Genomic DNA, 20,292 nt, shown 5'->3' with positions numbered 1-20,292 from the left:
ATATGACAGTTAGTTTAGCACTAAAAATAGCCTATTCATTGTAAATTATAGTGTACCTTTAAAAATGATTTCCATTTAACCAGTTAGTTTAAGTTTAGGGTTTCTGCACTTTGAGCCTTGGAAAATCTTTTACATTTTTATTTTTGTCATGATGCTTTAAATATTTGTGTTACCTTATTTGACAAATGAAGGTCATTGTCATGTCTGCTAATGGACAGGACAAATTCATTTCCATCATCCAAGAATTTGTTGAGCTCTGGGCTGTTAGCCAGGGATGACGAAGGCTTTATCCCATAGAAGTTTCCAGTTGTGGTCAAGATAAACGTCTTGCGAACATCATCTGAACCGTAGGGCATCTTTCAGCTGGAACTAATGTACTGAGAGTAAGAAAGCTGTACACAAAACTACACAAATATATTTATATACAGTGGGGTCAAAAAAATGGAGACCACTTTCACATTAGCATCTCAGAATTTGGCTAGTAACTCCTGCATAAAGACCAGTCCCTGATAACCCATTACAGGGCACAAACTGGGGTTATATCAGGCTCTAACTTCAGTCATGAAGTCGTGTTCTTTAACCTAAATCGTAATATGACTTGGTATTCTGCGGACCTAGAAACAAGTTAATAGACACCCTCTTATATTATTATATCATATCAAACGACACCACCGTTCAAGTTTCCCGTTTAACCGTCCAGGTTTTTAGGTAACATTTAGCATTTTTGAAGTGATGCGTCAGTGCTATCAGTGTTGATATCGTTGCTAAACTCTTAGCTACTATCTTATATGTGCTAGCGCTAATAACGTTAGCTATCAAACCAGCAATCGTTCAAACGAGTTTATTTGTTTAAGCAGCCTCTTCTATTTGCATGGAAATTACTAAACACGTTAGCAAAGTTACGGTACAGTATTATAGCTAACATAAGCAATGGCTGTAGGAGAGGGCAAATATCATCAGCTAGCAAGCTAGCAAGCTAACGCTACCTCACTTCCTCTGCAAATCAAAATTAAGCATTGTAGATTGCTGCCTTGAATTCAGAATTCTAGCCACTTAATGGTAGGCTTGGTTTCATACCGTTTTGCCACCAAATGTTCTACTCTTGGATTTTCTGGTAACTTAATCCATGGGGTGAAGCTGTAGCAATCTGTTGCTCCTGCCTGTGAGTATTCTCCAAGATTATGCTTGCGTGGTTACCAGGTAGCAACTACGATCTCTTGTACCGCGTAAAGACGCGGAAGTAGAATCCTACGCAATTTACTTACGCCATTTACTTAGAGTAGCCGCACACCACTGCGCACACGAATCAGGCCAGGACAGCACCTGTGTGAAAGCCAAAAAAACCCGTTTCCTGTTTTCAAAAAACACCTGTAGTTTTGCAGCTTCTAAAGCGAGACTAAAATTCATAAATGAAAGTCAACAATTTTTTTTAAACATAATTCATGTTCTATTATATTCATAATTATAACTATAATTCATGTGAATTAATATGAATCGTATATCCATGTTGTCTAGAAATGTAATAGGTCTTTGCAGACATTGTCACAGCAGGAAAAACACAGGTTATACTAATAACATTAATAATGTCTCTTCAATTCAGGTGTGGCAGTAGGCCATGACAGTGTAACAGTGAGCCAGCAGTCAATCAACTGTCATTAATTTTTATTAATGACACCTGTGTTTTTATCACTGTGACATTTCAGTATGTCCATTCTCAGCACAGAATTTAATGTCTCCTCTGTGAACATGGCTACATTAACCTACAAGTTGGCTCCTGTACAAAAATTAGCTGCAGGGTCCCTATTAACCCTCTGTACACCTTCTTGTGTGTGCATTGTATAAATTATTTCTAGGATTGATTACCCAGCCCCAGGTTGGTTGTGTGGTAATTAATTTTTGACACAATTTAATTTAGGAAAATTCACCATCTAAGAAATACTTAGGGTAACTCTTCAAGACAGGGCTTTAATGTCAGGTAATAAAGGATGACCTATAGGACCTTATGTCAGTTGACAGTTGGTTTTGTTAATGAATATTTCTATATTTTAGCAAAACCTTTGGTGCCCCCAGTGGTCAGAGGCCCTTGGGTTTTGCCTAGTTAGTGAGCCAGCTGGTGACCAAGAGCATCAGAACCAGAAAAACTCTAATTATGGCTGCAGGGAAATTGTTTGTTGCATGCCTATAGCTGCTTTACATTAATCCCTGCATTAAGCTATGGAGTATGGAGTTAGGTCTTCTTTTGTGACAATTCTCAATCATGGGTCAGATTTTTGCTAAGACTAATCAAGGCTTATAAAACATTCATCCTGCAATCATTTTGAAAATGCATAGTTCATGGCCCTAAAGCATGCACAGCATTTATTCATTATTCAAATTCAAAGTCACATACACCAAAACCACTTTGGAGCAGGGAATCTCCTTTTACATAACTAGGGTTTCATTTCTGTCACAGCCCTAATATAGGTAGAAGGGAAACTCTGTTGTCACACAGTGTTTCCACACCCACTTGCACATGGGAAATGTAGGATTGGTATGACGGCCTTTACCTTTACTGTTGACTAGCAGTATCAATAACACTGATAACACTTCCTCTTAGTGGCTTCAAAAAGTATTAAAACCTCTTCACTTTTTGAACACTTTATTGTCTTGTAGATTTCATTGTACATGGAAGAAATTCAATCAATCTACACTCAACAATCCATAATGTCAAGCACTGTCAGATTGGATGGGAAGTGTATGTCATCTTCAGGTCTCTCCACAGATCCACTTCTAGTCATTGTTATGCTGAAAGGTGAATGACTGCCCCAGTGTCAGGTCCTATGCAGCCGAGAGCAGGTTTTCTTCAGGAACCTCTCTGTATTTGGCTGCATTCATCGTTCCCTGAATTCTGGCTAGTGTCTCTGTCCCTGCCACTGAGAAGTTCCCCCATAGCATGATGCTGCCACCAGCTACATAGGTCTGGTGTTTGCCAGACATAGTGTTCAGAGTTCTGCCCAAAGGGATACATTTTTGTCCTGTCAGACCAGAGAATCTTTTTTCCCTCATGCTCTCAAAGTGGTTTGAATGCCATTCAAAAAACACTAACCAGGCTATCATGTGCCTTTTACAACAAACTGACTTCTACTAGAAGTGGCTTCTAGTCACTCTACCATAAAGGCCTGATTGATGGAGTGCTGCTGAGATGGCTGTCCTTACGCCAGGTTCTCACATCTCTACAGGTCACGGTCACCTCCCTGAACCAGGCCTTTCTTGCCGAGTTACTCAATTTAGCCCGACAACCAACTGCAAGAAGAGTCCTGGTGGTTCCAAACTTCTTCCATTTCACAATTATTTAGGCCACTGTGCTTCTGGGAGCGCTCAAAGCATTACAAATGGTTCTATACCCTTGTCTTGATGTATGCCTCACCACAATTTTATCAGAGAGGTCTAGAGGTTGTTGGTTTGGTTTTAGTCCTGACATGCAGTGTGAATTGTGGGACCTTACATGCAAAGGCATGTGCCTTTCTAAACTATGCCCAATCAATTCAGTTTTCCACAGGTTGTCTCCTGTCAAGTTCTAGACACATCTCAATGATAACTACAGGAATCAGGGTGGACCTGACCACAATGTGGAGTGCATCATCCCTAAATACTTTTGTAAATGAGAGATTTCAGTTTTTTTTTGTTAATAACTTAGCAAACAAATCTAGAAACATGTTTTCACTTTGTTATTATAGGTAACTGAGTGAAAACAGTCCCTGTCATCTCTATGTATATAATATCTACCTTCATTCTAGACTGTTCAACTTTCATTGCACATGAACCTAATTCCTGGAAAAATTAGACGTCTCATGATTCAAAAACACAGCAGATATACAGTAGCATGATAGAAAGTGTTGTATCAGGCAAAATGGAATTACTAGGGATGAGTCAAGGTCAAGTGAGGAGGTTTACTGTTTAAATTTATTGGGGAAACACAAGGAAAATCCCAGAATTTTCCCAGAATTTTGTTGTTGAGACTAAAGCCTGGAATTCCAATTTTTTTGCCGTAATCAAAAGGTATCAACCAGGCATAGTAAACAGTGGCAACATGTACTGAACAATGTATTGTGTGCACGGTCGTAACTATCTAAAAACATCTTTTTGTTACGAAGATTACTTGTGAGTGCTGGAATTCTGTTTGTCTTCTATCTGTCAGGTGTTATTTGAGAGTTGTTCATGGGTGAGCATCAGGAGCTGATTGCTCCTGTGAAAGATTGTTCATCCATCCAAGGCATTCCCCTGCTTTCCCGAACTGAGATAGACCTCTTTCGGACTACAGACATGGGTGTATAATCACAAAACATATGGTTTTGTGTTCGAATCACTTTTCCTTGACTGTAGTGGAAAGTGTTGTGTGGTCAATGACAACTGGAAAGCAGAACTTACAAGGAGCTATGAAAATGTGTGATGAGAATCTCACTTTGCTCACATTGGGTGAGCCTTAACATGCATTGTGAGTCAGACACGCTTTATTTTGTAAAATTGAATTCATCAAAGGTCGAAGTAAATATTAAATTACATATCTAAATTAAAGGCAATACATTAGAGATTCTGTCCAGTTGTTACATCCAGGTCAGTTCAGTTAGCTGGGAACCTCACAAATTATTTTTGAAAAGGTAATTAAGGATAATTAAGAGGGACAACAAAGTGGTTGGAAATAGAAGTGAAAAGATGCTCTATAAAGTAAACACTTTATAGACAAGATAACATGACTATCGCTTGTTTCACTTTATTAATGCAAGAAGATTACATGAGCAGTCTCAGAAAGCCAGGAAAGTCACTGGTTCCACTTCCCCTTCCTCCCCCATAAGACCCTTTTTTAATTCAGTTGCTGTGAATTCATCTTCATCTTTTATAATGAGCAAACATAATCTTCAAGATTATACATTTTTATAACCATTTCTCTCAGCTGTACATTACTATAATTACCTCTGAACTTTAGTTTCCTCTTTCCACAACACTGAACATTCATTGTGAGTTAAGCAATTATATTTAATGTGACGTATTCAAAAATCTTTTCAACAAACAATCAGCAGCAGATTGTTGGGGGTGAAACACTACTGTATTCTGTAGATAAATGCTTGTGATCGCTTCCAAAGAATAGGTGAGCACGAGCTAGCAAGTGAACAGGGAAGTGTGTTTTGACGTCACCCATAGTGAATACATGCGTTTCCACACGCAAACACACACACACAACCCTCGCAACCAAATGATTCTGTGGAAGCCTTCTTTAAGTTACTCGACAGTAAATGAAATACGTTAGTCAAATCTCATCCAAATAAAGAGCAGTTAAATACAGTGCTACATTTGTATCATATGGCATCAAAGGCAGATCAAGTTTTGTGCAATTTACTCCAAACAGGACACTGTTAGTTTGACAGTTACTTGTTTTTCATATGTGATTTAAAAAAAAAACACACATAACAGCCAAATGACTCATCTCAACTCAGCCCCACCCATCACCCTACTAGAGGAAGTCCCTTGCTCTCATTCTTTCACACACACACAGAACAGGCAACCATCATGGTAAGAACTTGTTTCACCTCTTCCCTTTCTATCGTCTGGTTTTTAAAAAGTTCATTGTATTGCTGTGATTAAGGACATTATTTAGATAATAATGCCTCGCTGATGTCATCAACTAATTCTCTCCATTAACATCATTTTCTGTATGAAGGAAATACTTGCAATGTCATCAAGGAGCAGCCAGTTAATGCCATGTGTGTGTGTGTGTATATACAGTATGTTTGCAGGATCATAACCTCTCAAAATCAAAACCTTTTTGGTTGTTGGATTATAGCATTCAGCAAACTCACAAAAATTAAGTAAGTCTAAGCTGCAAGGAAACTAAAACCTGTATGCATATCAGGAAATCTTTTTGTCCACTGTAAGATTAACTATCTTATCATAGGAATAATATGTGCGACTATTTGCTCTTGGATAGAGGAAAGTTTTAGAAAACGTTACAGAGTGAAAGATGTCAGTGAGAGCATCGTGAGTGTTTACAGCTAGTTGTGTAAATACAGTACGGCCACAGGTCTCTTATTTCAGTTCAGTCTCTTTCGCCCCCTACAAAATTCTTTGCAGTCATTTCTATTTTTTACTCACATGAAGTATCACACATCTCACACATTAAAAAGATGAGAAACTCATGTAAGATGAGTTCAAATAAGTGTATGGGACCGATTTTTGCTTTTGTAGCTCACTTGACAGCGAAAGCCTAACCATAGGTCTTGAAACATGAATGCAGTGAATACGACAGAATAGGTTCTGCTCAGTAAATCATAAAATGTCATGTGGGAATCCCCATGCCAGTAGTGTTTTAATTTATAATCACTACTATGACTGTATAGCTAATGATTAATAAACACATTGTAGGGAGCACACAGTTAAATACACAGATTGAATCATGCCACTCAGCCAGTCATTACAGCCACAAAGTTCTCTGTTTTTCAGTTCTTTAAGTTTACTTGCTTTTATGCCTTTTACAGTATATTTATATATTAAATAAAAATTATTAAAGTATGTAGGTGTCCCTACATGCGACTGTGTTTCAGGAGTTAGAGTGGGTGGGAAGGTCGATAGTTTGATCCTCCCATTCGCATGTCAAAAGAGTCTTTGGGCAACATACTGAAGCCCAAATTGCCCCTAATGGCGCTACCATCAGTAAGGGGGATTGCATGTGTTTGTATGGAATGTATGGGTGTGAGGGTGAATGTAGCCTGTATTACAAAGTGGTTGATAAGATTCTCGCATTCAAGTGAATGGGAAAGTGGTCTCAGACTTTTGGACACCACGATATATAAAACCTTTTATATAACAATAGTTCAACTATACCAAGGAGGTCTTTATCCCAAATTCACCTCTCACTCCCTAAACATGAATTTTGATGAAAAATAGGAATACCTCTCAATACAAGGAAACCACAAACTTTAGCTTCAAATATTGTATTGTATTGTATCATATTAATATATATGATGCCTGTTGTTTCTATTAGCCTCATACAGAAGCAAGAATTCCATAGTTATTATTATCTCTGTCACAATCCTTCTGGTGTCACTTTGGCTGAAACTAAAGCCACCATGTGCAGTACTTTGGGTAAATATATGGTCCTTGGGAATTCCCTCTGATGTGGTTTCTGTTTTCGACACATGCTGCAAGGCCTCATTATGAAGCATGATGTGTGTGTGGTGGTGTTTCCCCTGGAAGTCCATTTTTGTATTCAGGTTATTTCTTTGTTGCAGACTCAACATTCTATGAATTTGTGTTTTCAGCATACAGAAAACTTTTCTCAAAAGAGTGACAGTTGCTTATGTAATTTCTAGAGTGCATGTGCATGTAATGTGAGTAAAGTGAGACCAAGTGTCTAAGAGGACAAGTGTGTGATACACTTTGATTGGCTGACATTTTTCCCTTTCGTTTTATTTATCGTGCTACACCATAACCTATAACTGACAACAATTCATGCACTATTTTCTTCCTGGGAATTTCCTGAGAGGTGAGATCACTCTCAGCAGATCCTTAGCAGAGAAGTGGCAGCACCAAAATCATTTCCTCATGAATAATTATAGGCACACATTTAAAGCTAGCTTTTGAAAACCGAAAATAAAATCAACAGTTCTCTGTGAGAAAAACTGAGTTTTTACAGGTTCATACACACACAGCACATTCAGTATGTACTAACTGAAACTATACATTGGCTGATAGTTTCGGCATTTGCTACAAAACAATAGAAAACTTGAAGGTACTGTTTGAAGTGAGGCAGCAGATTCCCCTGGCAGGTACAGGAATACACCACTCTGCATACAGAAACAGGCTTTCTCTGATACTGCTCACTGGGGCTTTCCTTCAGTTTGTCTGTTGAAAACACTTTTTGGGTGTGTTATTTCGGGATGAACTCATTTTCCCACTCGAGACTGACTGTGAAGAACCAGTTAGATAAGAGACGGTGTTTACTGTATACTTGTGTACTATTGACATTGATTACACAAACACTATCATTTAATAATGTACACAGTAGGCTATGTAAATTTAAATGAATCAGCTGTAATTTTAAAGGTGCATACAGTTGTTTGTGGTGGTGGTAAGGTGGGGGGGTGGGGGTGGTGGTGGGGGGGTCTATTGGTTTCTATTGCAGCAAAACAAAGGCAGCTACTAGCATCACTTATGTGAATGAGCTGCTTGAGTGCTCTTTGAACTTGCCACTCCAGTGAACTCCTGCCTGCAGTTGTTGAGATAGATACCAAATTAAATGAAAAGATAATCAATCACAGTGATTAACTTTTGTTTTTTCAACAGGCTTTCAAAAGCAACCGACAGTATTTTCTGTAAGTACCCCTCCAGCTTTCCATCATCTCATGATCATTTTGAAATTTAAGCAATAGACCATGTGGTGATATGATTCGCATGTTAAGTGTTGTTCATGCATCCTGCATGAACCATGTTTTCAGCCTTAAAGAAAGACACTGACAGTAGTCTAAACATCATGACCTCAAGGTCCAACCCTCATCAGGACTTTTGAAAGATATTATTATTTGTGTAGGGAGCTTAAGATACAGGAACAGCCAGAGATGTAGTCATGGAAATAAAGATTACTATTATCCATGAAAGTGTCACTTTTAAGATTCTGATACCCCCTCTCCATAGTGACAGCATTCTTACTGGTAGTCAACCACAAAACATTGCCAGGAAAAGACTAAAAATCACCTGAGAACTAACTGAAACATATGAGTGTATCAGTTTGTGACTCTGAATCAGTCAGTGGAGCTATTGGTGTTAAGGGTTATCAACTGGAGCGCCAGCGCTTAAAATGTATGACAATAACATGCATCTATATTATCTAAAAGGACAAGGATACTGAGAACTTTTTTCAAACCTAAACTGAGTTAAATTTGTTCTATGGGACTATACTTGGAGGAATTTTTGATTCAAAGCACCTTGAGGATCCAGAGAGAAACATACAAAAACATAAGTGCACACCCAAGGATGTGCGCTTGTGTTTTTGTGGAGGGGGAGGAGGAGGGGTGGCACGCTCAGCTTTAGAAAGAATGATTGTTGTTGATATACTGTAGAAGAGTGAGTCTGCTCAAATTTGATGATGATGATGAAGTCAATATGAGCACATGCGGCTCCAAAGGCAGTGAATTGAACTATCTCAACTATCTCTAGACTATTGTTAAAAGTCTAGAAGTTAAAAGTTAAAAGTAGCCTATTGTTTGTGCTGTGAGCATGCAGTTTCTGTGATTGTAATGTCCCTGCATCACCCGAATAACCATGTAAACAAGTGATTTTCCTCTGTCTTTCAAGAAACCCAAGGCTTTCCCTGGTGGCTCTGGTATGGTTATGTGCCATTTATGTCACAGGTAAGCACTTCTGTCAATGCATCAACAACATGTCTTCATCTTGGGTTTTGCAGTGAAACTAGTTGTTCATATAAATAGATCACACAAATAAGATGTGATATCATAGCGTTATGCTTGGTCACACATCAATGCCAAATATATTGAGTCAAACCAGCACGGCTGCTGGTTACCTTAGTTTAGCATAATGACTGAAAACTGAAGTAAGGCTAGCTGTTTCCCCCTGTTTCCAGTCCTTGTGCTAAGCCAAGTTAACCGGCTACTGGCTGTCGCTTCATATTTACCATACAGACATGAAAATGGAATCAATCTTCTCATTTCAAAGTCCCACCGGCCTCATCGACCACATTTCTGTTATCAGCAAAATAGCTATGATAAAACAATTGTGATAAAATGAGCTACCTGCTGATCAAAACCACACTTCAAACCGCAGAAGTCAGTGACATGCTGGTGAGGAGAGATGAAAAGCTGTCAAGCTTAAGACATAGACATTTTTCTTAGATGTTGATGGTCAGTTCAAACCTCTATGTCATTGCAATATAATTTTTGAAATTTTGACCTTTATCATGCAAAACAAGAAACCCACTACTAGTCAAATCTTTTACACAGGAGGAAAGGACAAAGGGGAACTGATATTAGTCTACTGCGTCATAAAGTGAAGCTCTCAAAAGGGCAAAAGAAAAACCCTTGACCTTCACGCCCGCCCACAACCTAAAGTAAAAGCTTTTAAATCGACAAATGGCTAAGTGAACTGAACATTTTATTAGGAACACCACACCAATACTGGGTGGAGCCTCCCTTCGCTTGCAAAATAGCTTCACTTCTTTGTGGAATTGATTCCACAAGATATTGGAAACATCACTTTGAGATTCTGCTCCATGTTGACATGACTATATCACATCATTTCTGCAGATTTGTCAGATGCACATTCATGCTGCCAATCACCTATTCTACCACATTGCAAAGGTATTCTATTAGATTCAGATCTGGTGACTGAGGAGGTCACTGAAGTTCACTGAACTCATTGTCATGTTCATGAAACCAATTTGAAATGAAGTTGATGCACACGGTGCATTATCATGCTGGAATTAGTCATTTGAAGATTTGAAGACACATTTTAGCCATAAAGGGAAGCATATGGTTAGCAACAATGCTCACAAAGGCTGTGGCATTCAAACAATGATTGACTGGTAGGGCCCAAATGTGTCAGCCTCAGTTTTCCGTTCTGTTAGCTCAAACCAAACTCCCCATTATCCTTTGACCTGTCTCATCAACAAGGCGAAACTACCAGTCATCTGGATGTTTTATGTTTTTCTCACCATTCTGAGAAAGAAAAAACTCTCTAAAAGAGACTGTTGCATGTAAAAATCACTCAAACCACAAACAATCATGCCACGGTCAAAGTCACTGAGATCACATTTTTCTTGTTTGATGCGAACATTACCTGAAGCCCATGACCTGCATCTTTTATGATCCACATGATTGTCCTGGCATTAATACACGTACAAGGGTTCCTAACCTAGATTTCAAAATAGAAGATAGATAGCTTTACAATCTAACATGCAATATAACAAGTCAAAGTTTTGGCTTGACAAAGCTGATAATAATCATAGCTCAAAATAGCCATCTTGAGAAATGCAATTTGCCTGCAATTAAAGTTAATACATTTGTGATTTGTAATAGCCTACAACTTCATAGCCTATTTCTGTTTCTGCACCAGGCCTTGTATTAATTTCTCCCCTAATAAATAAAAATTCATTCTATTTAATGAACTGTTTCCCAGTATGCTCTAACCCCTTAATCCTGTTTACTTTTCTTTTCCAGAAAGTGCTACTCCAATTCACATCAGAGGGGAGGTCGGTGGAAATGTGACCTTTCACTGTCCCGATGAAAAGAAAGAGGATGTTCAATTTTTCTACTTTCAAACCAACGACACATTCGTGAACGGCTACTATGATTCAAAAGATCTAAGGACATATGGACCGATATGGGAGAACACAAGAGTGGATCACAATGAGAAAACTGTGGACATGTACAGACTGAACATCTCACATAGCAGAGTCTATGAGTGCATTATCCAGTACAAAGACGGGTCTTTGAGTACAAAGTCAATCAGCCTCAGTGTCACAGGTATGAGTGCGTTAAATTTAATATTTAAAAATGTAGTTTGATTAGCTACATTTTGGGTTGTTAGTTAACTTTCATTTTCTAACACAATGATGGAATAATACTGTGTAGGCTATACAACATTTTTAGTTAGGCACTCTCCTAGCGGCCCCATAGGCAGAAAGGTGGCCAGTTTCTTTCTTCAGTATTTGTGAAAATTAATGTCGAAAATAAAATAAAAATCTTTTTCTTTTTTTTTCTTTTTCAAAACATAGAAATAAGGTGTTGAAAGTACAACATTTGCCAAATACTTGTGTGTGATGCCACATATGAAATAGCTGTGCAATCACAGATGTGGTACTGCTGTATTTTTAACTATTGTAATAGGACAAAGTCAGTGACTTGTATCTGAAGTGAGCTGATCACTGAAGTATGTGCCTTCTGTGATCAGTGTGCCTTTACCAGTCAACAGGAAATTATTTACACTGCGTGTATTAAATAATGATCTTCATTAAGCTTTACTGTCTGAATGTAGCAAGTGTGTTTTAATTACAGATTGCTTTATTCAGTTTGAGATACAAGGATAGTTTTCATACCCATCTCACAAAGACAACATTTATTCATAGTCATAGTGATTTGACTTTGAATTCCTTAAGTGTAAAAAAATAATATCTTGCTTTTATGCACCCTTCCATCACTCTCCCAATACTAGTGATATTGATGATCATATCCTTCCTAGATTCAGCCTTTCTCAATGGAAACAGAGGGCTGACAGTGATCACTTTCTTCTGTTTCTTCTAGCCAACTACAGTAAACCCACAGTCACAAAGTCCTGTGAAGATGGCTCCAGTTGCCTTGTGACGTGTGTGTCCTATGGTGGGTACCCAGGCACTGAGGTGATGTGGAACATACCTGTGTCTGAGAATACCAGCGGCCAGCTGTGGAAAGTTGTGAACAACAGTGAAGTGCCCAATCCAAGCACCATGATGTACAATAGCTTCAGCACTGCATATTTTAATTGCTCCAAAGGAGAACTGACATACCTCAGCTGCTCTGTCGGTGACGTCACCTCGAACATGTTCTCAGTCTGTGAGTACTGACAGGACAAGTCCTTTTGCTTTCTTTACCAAAATCTGCACAATTTCTACCACTGGCTAAGTTTTGAGAAGTGTAAAAGGCAATGGAAACCCCTTGGCATAGATTCCCTTTGACGGCTACTTTTCAAGGACTCTATGATGGAAATTTTGCATCCTTTTAGATCCTAATGTTTGACGTTCACAGATTTCACAGTTGTGCTTTGAGCATAAATGCTATTTTTTTTTAATCATCTTGTTACTGCAGCTATTAAATACTGTAAATCTATTCTGATGCTGTAAATACTTAGTAGTGCTTGAAGTGCATATTAAGTGGCAGCTTAAGACGGTCCTCAACAAATGCACAACTTGTCAACTGTTCAAGCAATATTTTTTAATCACTAATCACTTAATCACATCTATCTGGGGATATTATTTAACCTTTTTTAAAAAAAAAAAAAAAAATTAAACTATATTTCTGTGACCTATTGATAAAGATTTATGTCTTAAGTAGGAATAAATAGGTTTAGGGCTAAGAGTCACAGACAAGTAGTAACAGTTCTTGGTCTGATTTGTTGATAATAAGAAAAGTATGAAATGTTGCAAGCCTCATGCTTTAAACACAACTTTTTTTGACTCTATAATACATTTGTTTTTATCCGTAGGTAAACCTAAGGTTGTACACGGCATATACAATCCTGTGATAATAACAGCCATCTGTGCAGTTGTGGCTTTTGTCATTTCTATTGTGGCATTGCTACTGTGGCGTAAATACAAGAAAAGACCGACAGGTAAGGATAGAGATTACATTGGTCATAAAGTTGCTGTTCTGCACACATTTATGTTTGTAAGAGCGAAAAGATATCAGTGCAATAATGTGCAAAAACTCACAATAGCTTCTACTGTGTTTTGGTTTCCAGGAGCACTAGCAGTAGATGTGAAACATGGGCAGAGTGTAAAAGAGTAAGTGGATGTTTACCAGACACAATTGCCCCCATTTAAAAAGTCATAATACTTTGCATAGATAAATGTAATGTAAAAGGATAAAGAGTATGATGAGGAACAACTGCTATGAAGAAATCATGTCCCAGATACAGTACCTCAAAATATTCTCTGTAACTTGTAATACATATCATATACATGTCTCAAATTCTTTTCATCACTACCATCTTGTCACCACTGACCTTATCTCTCCCTTTCCCCCTTCCTTTGTGTATTTTATTTTCTCCAGGGAGGAAATAGCCCTCAGCATAAAAGAGGAGGGGGAGAGGCATCCTGAGTGCTGACCTCGTGAAGAAGTACATCCGATTTTTATTCGGACCAATAATATTACCTGTTCTAGTCTAGAACTAAAACTGTATGTCACTCAAGTGTGCGTTAACATTTTGACTGACTGGCTTCATACAAGACAGGAATAGCCAGTACCCAAAAGCGTCCAAGGAGCACGGTGTCAATGTTTCAGTGACACTTGTGACCTTTAATGTTTGAGGAAGTATTCATCACTAGTATCCCTTTACTGGTGAAACACAGTGCGTCATTCAACTAAGAGTAACTTATACTTCCCAAAAAAAGGACTTTTCTAATGGTTTGTGGTAAGATTGATGTCGTGTACTGGGAAAAAAACAGCATCTATAGGGAAACATTTCCCAGCACCGTGAGTGGGAAAATCAAACACAGACAAACAGTTTGTTCAAAGCTTGATGAAATGTGTATTTGATTGTTACACTGACATGTCTGGGTACAAGTGTGAACTGTTACATGTGTCAGTTTTGGAATGAGTTTTAATCATTTTTTGATACATATAATGTTGTATATTGCACTTTAAACCCCCCCCCATTTTTTTTTTTTAATATTCTCTTGTTTTTTTATTTTTGGCTTTGTAGAAATCCTTTTTTTTTTAATTTAATGTAACATTTGTGTCCAGGGTTTTACTCTTCAATTCGTTTGTCCATCAGAAATGATCTGTAGCAGAACCTGGGGAGATAAATATATGAATGCAGGGAAGATAGATGTCAGAAGAGCGTTTGCACATGAATTTGTTCTCTGCACTTTGAGATTCCAGTATTCCTGTGTAAGGTGCAATAATGAATTAAAGAAAAAAGGGAAAGAGGTTTTTCTTTTATAACGAAATTACCGTTACCCTAATTTTTACTTCTTCACAGCTCCCTGCTCTTTTTCTCAGGTGACTGTTCTCGTGTGAGAGAAACTTTTTGTATGTACATATATTTTGGTAAATATTTATTTCATTTTATGTTTTTCTTCCTAAAAATCTAAATATACATTCTTTGCCCTGTTTACACTATTGGGTTAGAAGACTTCAGTTATTCCTCCTTCCTTGGAATTGCAAAAGTCTCAAAGGCCTGCTTTCATTTCCTAAATCTGTGCAAAACACTCTGCTGTTTTAACTGGCTGTTTTTGTTTTTTTGGTATTTCCCATAAAGTCACAGCTGTGTCTGGATCTCCTTTTTTTCTTTCATATTGTAATGTATAATCAATTAAAGCAGTGTAATTTAATTATTATTACGTTGTGGGAAGAATCTTACTAATTTATTTTCCCTCACTTTACTACACGGTCAGAATATCCCTTGAACTTGACCTGCTGCAATAGATTGTACAAGTTACACTGGGAGGCTGGAGTGAGATGTTTTTGCAATCCAGTCTAACTGCCACTAGATGTAGTACTAGCACCACAGAGAGTGGAGGAATATCCCGCTGGCAGAGTAGCTGGTGTTGTGCACTGTATCCTTTAACATCTGAATATTATTTTGAAGTACTACATCCATGAGCCTGATCACATTTGTCATGAGCTAGCCCGCAAAAGCAACTTCATTTCCGCCTGCCTGGGGAATGAAACAATGCTTATGCATTCAGCACATGATGTATAAATCAGAGCAAAGTGAACACAATCCTCTTAAACAGGGATACATATTGTCTCTCTGACCTCAATATGTGGTCACCTGCCAGGAGAAGGCTGAGTAGCCCTGGTTTAGTGAAGGTAAAGAGAAGGGAAATAGAGAGTGGAGAGGTTTGTAGAAGTGAGGTGAAATCAAAGGAGGGAGGAGAAGATGTAAGGCCGTTTGCTCATATGAATCTAGTATGTCCTGTCTAACAGAGGATATCGTTAACATTGTAGATACACATCACAGCAAACTTTCTTTCTGTCTCCACCTCTTGTTCTTTCTTTTCTTTTTTATAGTCTCCCATTCTCTTCACACATTTTAATCTTTCAAAACACACACCTCCATGTCTTTTTCTCACTTGCTTTCTCCATGTCTCCTGAGTCACTGTGACAGGCTGTCAGTCCACCTCTATGCCCTGTGTTTACACTGGGCAGCAGAGCAGCACCAGGCTGGTTGCACTTCAGGAATGTAACCCCAAGATCCCTGCCCTCCACCACCTCCACCTCCTTTTCCCCTCTCCCTTCTCCCCATCTCTATCCTCCAAATCTTTTTCTCCTTCTCCTCACTTTCATTCTGTTCCTTCTTCCCGACATTCCCCTTCTGCTCCTCTCCTCCATCTAATTATCTTCCCATTTCCCCCATCACCCCTACCCAAACCTCCCTTCCTCTCCTTCTGCCACCTTTCTCCTCTCTTTCCTTTACCCACCCTTTCTCCTTTCTCTCCTCCGAACCTCCACTCCCCTTCTCCCTCGCCTTTTCTACTCCCTCTTTAAAATTCAGAGTGCATTGTCCAAGATCACTCACACCCCCCTTCCCCCTGTCATCATCCCCTCACTTCCTACACCACCCCCCAGCCCCCCATCTGTATGTCCTCCCTCCCCTCATTCCTCTGCTGTCTAACCCAAACAAACCAGGGAGGACTTTCCTCTGTGGTGGCTGTAAGAGAAACACACCACATGTCAGACTTAGTTTAAACATAAACATTAGACAATTTGAGGTACTGGAAAAGGATATGATGTGCCTAAATTCAACATGAGATAGCGCTACTATTAGGAAATCTTAACACTAAAACTCACCACTGAATATACAAAAATCAAAGCGGAGAACAGTATATTTTGGTGTTTATTGGCAAAAGTCAACTCTTGAGAATGGCGCAACATCCACAGAAAGACTAAAAGCAATGGACTGCACAGAGAAACAATAAAAAAGCTTGTTTTTTCAATTGGTTTGTTCAACAAACCAGTTAAAAAAACAAACTACAAAGCACTAAATTTGTTTGGGTCACAAGCAACACAAAGACATTTTCTTTATTCATCAAGCCTTTGAAATAAGTTTTTTTCCCTTTTACTATGAGGAGCTCTTTGGATTTCATTTGTCTGTGTTTTTTATGAATATCTCTGATATTGTAAACTAACACTAACATCATGATATTTATTTAAAAAAAAAGAAAAAAAAGAAAACATTTTAAAGGATTATTCAAACACCCACTAATTGTTTCCAAATTGAATGAAGAATTACAATCTTTATAGACACATCAGGAGTCCAGGCAAAGAAAGTAGATGTAATAATTGTGAACAGTTTAAGCAGACTGTTCTCTTTTCCAGTGATGCAGCAGAGTGTGTAATCTCCTGCTTAATGGAGAACCCTTTCAGTCAGGACACAGTCCTTTGGCATTTCTCAGCAAGCGGTGTGTGACCTCTGCCACACTGTTCTGCGTGGCGCCCATACCAGGAGATTTATAATCAGATTATACTAGTTATGAAAGTCAACTAGATTAGTTTTAGTGCAGGGAGCCGGAGCACAAGGCATCGATTCACAGCGGGAAGGGGAGCTGATCAGCATGAGGGAGATTGCGCTGTTAATGTTCTCAAAATAACAGCAGGCATTTCACTGTCTCCGAATCAGATAAGTGTGTCTCTGTGTGCGTGCTTGTGAGTTTGTGTGTGTGCGTGTGTATGTGTGTGTGTGTGTGTGTATGTGTATAGCAGAGCTGTAAATATCAGTGTTTAGCTTTCTTATCATATCCCACTGCAATCATCCTAATCGTGAACACTGGTTTGAAGACAGAACATAAAAATAGAGCGTTTTAAATGTTTAAATGTTTGTCATTAGATAAGAACTGAGGATATATGTATTCCTGGTATGATTTTAAATCATCAACAGCATCAGAAATCATTAATAAATAAATGTGTCCCTATATTACAAGGCAGTAGGTTTCCAGGTTGAAATCTGGTGCGTGGCCCCTTTGTTTAGATCTTAGTAGATGTCTTTTGTAGATCGGGTTGTTCAGAGAAACAAAATGAAGCTCACGGAGCAGAGACGACAAGAGCCCAACCAGGTCAGGAGGTTTAGTGCTGGTGCCTCAGCTGAGTGATCATGTTGTTGCTGTCACTGCAGAAACCCTCTCCCTGACCCCTAGAGACAGGAGAGGTGACCTGGAAGCATTTATCACCTCTGTGCTTTCTGACCCATGACCTGAGGCCTGATATTCCCCGGAGGGGAAAAGAGAGGAGATAAACAAAAAAGTGGTAAAGGGGGTGACCAATACAACAATATTTAAATAACTATCTATTATACTAAATATATAAAACAGAAGCATTGTTTATGAGAGGAATTCAATACTTCTGGAAGAAATTATAAAAAAGTTACAGTGTTATGAAACTGCTGGTCTGGGCTGTGTGAGTGCATCAGTGACAATATTTCTCTTGGTTAGAAGATGAAAACATTGCTGGTGTATATGTGTGGTCCTGGTTTGGTTGAGCCAAAAGTCATCAGCAGAGACCTGATAGAGCTTGAAACAAGTTGAGAGAGAGATACCGTGAGAGAGAGGGAGAAATGTGTATTGGCTTGGAGCCCAATGGAACTATTAACACCTCTCTGTAATGGTGATACACCAAAGGGTTTCTTGGCCAAGGCCTTTTAATCTAGGCTGTGACCCAATATCTAAAGTTGTGTGTGTGCGTGTGTGTTTGTGTGTGTGTGTGTATACGTCTGTAGATGAGCGAAATCTGAGCAGACATTGACTAGCGTCACATCTCCTTTTAATATTTATAGAACTGCTTAAGATGTGACCTTTACTTTTGCACACACATACACACTCACCCATGTGAAGAGAACACCGTATGCATACAGTTTTTTACTCTACGCTACACATCTGTCTGTGCATCTGTCTATGTTGTGTATACTTCTGTACAGACATTGTTCTGCTGCCTGAAACACTCAGACAGGTGATCGTGCTGAAGCCGACTGTCCCATGGGAGGATCGTGTGAGGAGAGCCAACGAGAGGAACAGAGACCAGTATGAGGGAATGGTGGATAAGATGCCCAATTGGCTGCAGACGGTTGGCAGCCTCATGTTTCGGCAGAGGCTAAACATCAAAGACTATCAGAAGTATTTGTAATGTGTGCTGTAGGAGACCAAAAGTGACATCATGCTATAACATGATGTTTTCTACTTGCTACCACATTTCACTTCTTCCTACTTTCTGTTCCACGGTAGTTTTCCACTTTGCGATAACCAAGGATGGATATTTACATTTTACAGTCAACTACTGTGAAGATTCCACTGCGTGTGACCTTATTTGGCTACTGTGTTGTTTTCTGTTGCGCTGCAGAAGATAACAGCATGGCCATAAATTGCAGTCTTGGCTCATTTGCATTTCTCTCCATGCCCATGAATAAAGAAACCAGTGTTGATTAAAGAGGTAGTGTGGCTTATTAGAGGTTACTTCAGTGTATAATAATGGTCTGTAATCTTGCTAATAAGTTTGGTTTGTTTGTTTTTCTTCTCCATTATATCAGGGTCAAGACATTACATAGTTTGAATTATTAATTTTAAAATCAACAACTGTAATTTCATCTCATCTTTTCTGATAAAAAAACATCTCTGTCTTCATTTTATAATCTCACAGGCTGAATGGCAGTAGATGCACAGTTTACTCTCTGCGCAAAACGAACTCACTCCTGCACATCATGTATCATAAATTTAGTTTAGTAAATATTAAGAATATGTTATGTTTTGTTATGCCATTGGTATATATGTATGTGTGTGTGTGTGTGTGTGTGTGTGTGTGTGTGTGTGCACGTCTGTCTCTGGATGCACAGGACCTATCACCAGCTGTGTGACATTCATCCAATTATTTTGTGCATATGACTGCATATCTTCTGCATATTAACTGCTGCAAGAAGACAGAGTTGTAGAGAAGGGACCATTAAAAATGGTGTAGCATGTTTCTGCGTGTGATGTGTGTGTGTGTGAAGAGCTGGAGATGAAGGGGACACAATTAGCAACTGAAACGGAGAAAAGACTGACATGCTGTGCAAGCTGGGGATACTCGACACCAACAGGTCCCTTCAGCAACCTCTGCTTAAATTTATCTCTACACCCCAGACGTGGTGAGGGATTTGAGGAGGGACAGGGTGTACAGAAGCTAATGTGGCTGAAGCACAGAGACACATGAAAGCTGGTTATGCATAGAAAATGTTTGACTATGTTTCCCCCCATATTATTAGACCTCTATGTCAGCGTGTACTGTATGTGTAGATGTTTAACTGTGTAAATAAAGATGTGTGTATATATGTATGTGTGTTTGCATGTTTGTAATAAGAGACACCTGAGACAGTTAGAAGGTCATTCCTGGAGTCTGGTCGCATAGCTTTGATCATTTTCTCGTCGCCTCAGAAATAGACCAGAGAGGACAGGACTGGCACAAACCCTCCCTCCCTCTGTGTGTGTGTGTGTGTGTGTTCAAGGGAGAGGCTGAGGGCTAGCCCAACAGACTGACAGGGAATCTGCACTTGTTTGTAGTGCACAAGCCTGTGTTTGCATGACTGCAC

The 20,292-nt window shown here is 38.9% G+C and overlaps 2 protein-coding genes across 6 annotated transcripts in view; one reads left to right on the top strand and one right to left on the bottom strand.

Moving 5' to 3' along the window:
• The window catches only part of LOC130167624 (cytoplasmic dynein 2 heavy chain 1), a 112,970-nt gene extending 111,796 nt beyond the window's left edge, over positions 1 to 1,174 (bottom strand). For 4 of the 5 annotated variants that reach the window (XM_056373991.1, XM_056373994.1, XM_056373993.1 and 1 more), the window contains exons 1-2: positions 1,078 to 1,150; positions 174 to 363 (exon numbers count right to left, since the gene is read on the bottom strand). In XM_056373991.1, the coding sequence (XP_056229966.1) occupies positions 174 to 356 (183 nt within the window). In that variant the 5' untranslated portion in view covers positions 357 to 363; positions 1,078 to 1,150. Of the gene's footprint in view, positions 1 to 173; positions 370 to 1,077 lie in introns of all 5 variants that reach the window. The other variant, XM_056373992.1, reaches the window with a different exon arrangement.
• A 4,361-nt stretch (positions 1,175 to 5,535) lies between these two features.
• On the top strand, positions 5,536 to 15,076 carry LOC130167297 (CD276 antigen). Its single transcript, XM_056373309.1, has 8 exons — positions 5,536 to 5,547; positions 8,317 to 8,345; positions 9,325 to 9,380; positions 11,202 to 11,507; positions 12,285 to 12,572; positions 13,222 to 13,347; positions 13,477 to 13,519; positions 13,788 to 15,076. The coding sequence occupies exons 1-8, from the start codon at positions 5,545 to 5,547 to the stop codon at positions 13,840 to 13,842; spliced, it is 906 nt and encodes a 301-aa protein (XP_056229284.1). The 5' UTR covers positions 5,536 to 5,544; the 3' UTR covers positions 13,843 to 15,076.
• Positions 15,077 to 20,292: the final 5,216 nt, after the last annotated feature.

This window comes from Seriola aureovittata, chromosome 4 (genome assembly GCF_021018895.1).
Source record: "Seriola aureovittata isolate HTS-2021-v1 ecotype China chromosome 4, ASM2101889v1, whole genome shotgun sequence".
NCBI lineage: Eukaryota > Metazoa > Chordata > Actinopteri > Carangiformes > Carangidae > Seriola > Seriola aureovittata.
Note: the sequence above shows the minus strand (reverse complement) of the source record. Positions and strands in the feature narration are given on the sequence as shown.

Excerpts from the sequence above, each read along its gene's own strand:
- LOC130167297 (XM_056373309.1), top strand. Across the intron at positions 8,346-9,324 it reads AGCAACCGACAGTATTTTCT|AAACCCAAGGCTTTCCCTGG; the intron begins GTAAGTACCCCT and ends CTGTCTTTCAAG. Across the intron at positions 13,348-13,476 it reads ATACAAGAAAAGACCGACAG|GAGCACTAGCAGTAGATGTG; the intron begins GTAAGGATAGAG and ends TTTGGTTTCCAG.